The sequence below is a fragment of the Colletotrichum chrysophilum genome (assembly GCF_026319265.1).
Source record: "Colletotrichum chrysophilum strain AFK26 chromosome Unknown scaffold_215, whole genome shotgun sequence".
NCBI lineage: Eukaryota > Fungi > Ascomycota > Sordariomycetes > Glomerellales > Glomerellaceae > Colletotrichum > Colletotrichum chrysophilum.
In genome coordinates this window covers 33,680-37,508 of record NW_026517502.1, presented here as the reverse complement: position 1 = coordinate 37,508, position 3,829 = coordinate 33,680, and the positions used below count along the sequence as shown (strand labels likewise).

Genomic DNA, 3,829 nt, shown 5'->3' with positions numbered 1-3,829 from the left:
AATGAAGGGCTGCGAAAGGGACTAAGGATGGCGTCTGTCGCTGCGTTCAAACAACGACACAGGATTTTCTTCCCTAATCGAGGATCCTAATAAAGCATGCATTGATTCTCCGCGAAATATAATTCCTCAAGGTGATTAACTATGTGGTAGAAGATGAAGTCTGCGGCTACAATGACATGCTGCCCATATTCGGAAGGAGCCAGCAATCCCCAGAACCACTGCAATCCAAGAGTTGGCAGATGGAAGGAGAAAGACGCCGCGAAGTTCCGCTGGCCGATGAAAACACAAGTGTGCTTTTGTTATATGGTCAGGGGCATGGGTCAAGCATGGCAACGTATGAATTCCTATATAGTGCGTATAATCAATGGAGACACACTCTATATACGTATGATTAGTAATGGTACTGAACAGGGATAATAATGATTGCAAACGACCTGGGTCGCTGTGATGTTTGTCTGGCGATGTACTCATGGAAAGGCAAATGGGGCTTAGGTAAACATGTCGAATTAAAGTATGCAACTACTGAAGGAATCATCTTTATCTACTCAAATCAACTTCCACCGCGCGGCATTCGACTTGCCACGATCGTAGCGTTGTAACTGATGACTGAGTGTGCGGATGACTCAGACCAAACTTCTTCCCTCTAAGACGAACACAGTCTTGCATCAGAATAAGAGCATCTTCTTGTCGACCTCAACCATGCTAAGTGAATGCCAGGTTGTTCATGCTGGTCAGCGTGTCGGGATGGTCGACCCTAAGCTTCGTCTTGCTCGTCTCCATCACCTCCACCTCCAGCTTCTCGGCCTCCTCCCACCGGCCCTGGTTCCTGTACGTCGACGCCAGGTTAGCCATGCTGGTCAGCGTGTCAGGATGGTCAACCCCAAGCTTCGTCTTGCTCGTCTCCATCACCTCCACAAACAGCTTCTCAGCCTCCTCCCACCAACCCTGATTCCAAAATGTCGACGCCAGGTTAGCCATGCTGGTCAGCATGTCGGGATGGTCGACCCTTCAGCTTCGTCTTGCTCGTCTCCATCACCTCCACAAACAGCTTCTCACAGCCCAAAGACCCTGAGTGCGATCGCATTACCAGTCGAGAAGAGACGAGAGACGGCTGGTACAAGTTAAGCGTCAACTTGACTGGATGAAGAGCAAAAGCAATCAAGATAAACAAGAGCCTGTTGTATGAGACAACTCATATTGGTACAATCTCCAGACTATCTGGAATTTTTGCAGGAGCGGCGACAAAGTCATTCCTTGAGTCGTTCGTGAATCGATGCAAGGTCCCTATTCATGTTCCTAGCTCGGGGTGCAAAACTTCAAGCCACCTCGTGAAGAAGTCAACTTCATCATCTTCCAGAGTGTTGTATCTATGTGGGTTTAGCATAGTTGCAAACGAGTAGCATATCGAAACTCACTGTATCGGCTCGATATTCTGTCTCAACACATTGAAACATCTGCGCGCATTCTGAAATCTAATGACTGTCTCGTCGGGTCGAATGGTCGAACCTGGCAAGTATCTTAAGACATCGCAATCGACACCTTTTTCAAGCTTCTGCAGAACGCGTCCTTCTTTCACATATTTCCAGTAAGGAGTGCTCTTAGGACTTCGCGTGACCAACCCGGTCGCTCTGCGTATGACCTCACTCTCAGCCGTCTCGCGATGAACTTCCTTGCTTTGTCCTGGTTGGGCATGCGTGTTCAAACTTTGCTGGAGCTCTGCTCTCCTGGCCCCGTCGCCAGCAGGCTCATCAAAACTTTTGCCCCTTTGATTGTTGGGTTCGTTCCTCGTTCCCTTGGACAATATCGTTGTTTGCTTCGCCCGTTGTTTCGCTTGTTTACTCGATTGTGCCCTCTTGAATGCCCTCTCTTTTTCGTTCTTTTTCGTCACAATATCCAGCTGAACCTGAAACTCCTTCGCAATCTCGATCAGAAGCTTCCTATGCTGAAAGCTATGTGACTGAAAGAGAGCTTTCATCTCGTTGATTTCATGAAATAACTCTTTTAATGAGCATGAGCCACTGCTCAACTGGGGGATACTCTGTTCGTTTACCGGAAGAGGCCGGCATTCCAAGATCATCTGGATCAGACGGGCTTTTTGTTCGATCCCGAGGGCCGATTTAGCATCGTTCAATGCTTCAGCAGCCTGGCCGATAGCACGACCGCTAACTCTGGAGTACTCATGCAGGTCACTGAACAGACAGTGATGCCTCCCCTCAGTGCAACTTGCCTCGTTGGCGTCACTGATATGCGAAGACTCAAACATCGATTCAGGGGTATTCACGACGTCGAGGTCCATCTGCTGCGTATGATCTGGGAGGAGACCGGAGGGAACTCCCGAGTGAATGAGAAACCTACGAAAGTATCTCTCCCTCAACTCAGGTCCCGTAGGCCATCGCCCATCGTTCTTCAGCTTTGCCTCGAGGTAACAGTCCAGGGCAAAAGCGCAGAGAAAAGCGCAACACAAATCGTCAGCGTAGGGTCCAAGCTAAACAGCATTAGCAACAAGCCAAAGCTTGGAAGGCTTCAATAGGTGAATCGTACATCATGGGACCGCCTTTCGAGCTTGAAAGATCCTCCAGAGACCTCAGAGGCAAGAGCCTCTATTCTTGAGCCCTAGTAACGAAAGGAATCGTTTTGCATCCCGAAGGCATCAAATATCCTCGTGCCCAGATGGACAATTGCGATAACCTAGTGATTTGTATTCCTGCTTAACATCTGGTCAGATAGGTTGACGTTAATAGGTAAGACGAGGCCGTTTACATCCATGGAGAATGCTTTGAACATAGGATATAGGAAGGCTTGATTAAGCTTCAAATGCAAAGGGTTGACAACGAATAATCTGGAGTCTTCAGTAATCATACGAAGAAGTTAAAGAAGAACAATATCGTCAACAAAGGTGCCTAGGAGGAACTAACTGAGCCTTTATCTGAAATATGATTCATTCTAGCAATATAGCTTTTTGGCGTCAACGCATTCAATCGCAATGTTGATCAACTTATTAAGTGATTTCATATGGCTGTCGTCATCTATATAAGGGCGGGTCTCAATAAGTTCATCATCATGAAGAGCCTCTCCATTGGACTCAGACGAGAGGATACCTAGAGACTCTTTGTCGCTAGCAAGGCCAACAGCAATACTAGGCTAGTTGTCCAAGTTAGGACCAGGAAAGTGGTTGGCCAATTAGGCATCTGATTAGTTGTTAAGGACACCATCAATACTAATGGTAGCGAGGACAGTTTGCCCAGTATGCTTAGTAGGTTTAACTTCAATCGTGGACTCAGCTGAAGACTGGGCACCAGGTATAGGACTTGCCTCGATACTGGATTCAACGAATAGGCTGAGACTCCTAGGGCTGGATTCAACGTAAGGTTTAGTGAAAGCTCGGTCGCTGCGCAGTTCAGCCGCAATACCTTACATCGTTTCAACGCTGTGTTGGAATCCAGGCTCGGGAGCGGCACAAGGCATTGCGCTTGTATCTAGAGGATCATATGATGGTGATATTTCCAGCCGGCCTAAGTCCATCAGGTCGCTGCTTTGCAGTGCTGGAAAATTCCAGTCCAATAGACCGTAGTATCCTTAACTAGTACAGTGAAAGGGAAGGACTTATGTTTCTTCGGTCTCCTCATTCAATAGCTGCCCATGCTGTAAGGTGGAAGATCGGATGGGTGCTTCTTGCTCGCCGGATTGTGGTCGAGATGGTGGATCGGACAGAGCATATCGGTGGGTCTCCTCCAGTTCTACATAGCCGAGGCCAGCGGAGTCTGCTTGAAAGCAATGAGCTCTTGATTCGATGGTACGAAAGAATTACTCACCAAGCCATGAGGTCCAT

General features: G+C 47.9%; 1 protein-coding gene across 1 annotated transcript; it reads right to left on the bottom strand.

Annotated features, from left to right (window-relative positions):
* Positions 1-702: 702 nt before the first annotated feature.
* Positions 703-990, bottom strand: COL26b_013259 (uncharacterized protein; the record flags this gene model as incomplete). Its single annotated transcript, XM_053185880.1, has 1 exon — positions 703-990. One exon carries the CDS (start codon positions 988-990, stop codon positions 703-705), a length of 288 nt encoding a protein of 95 aa, XP_053030172.1.
* Between the last annotated feature and the right edge of the window lie 2,839 nt (positions 991-3,829).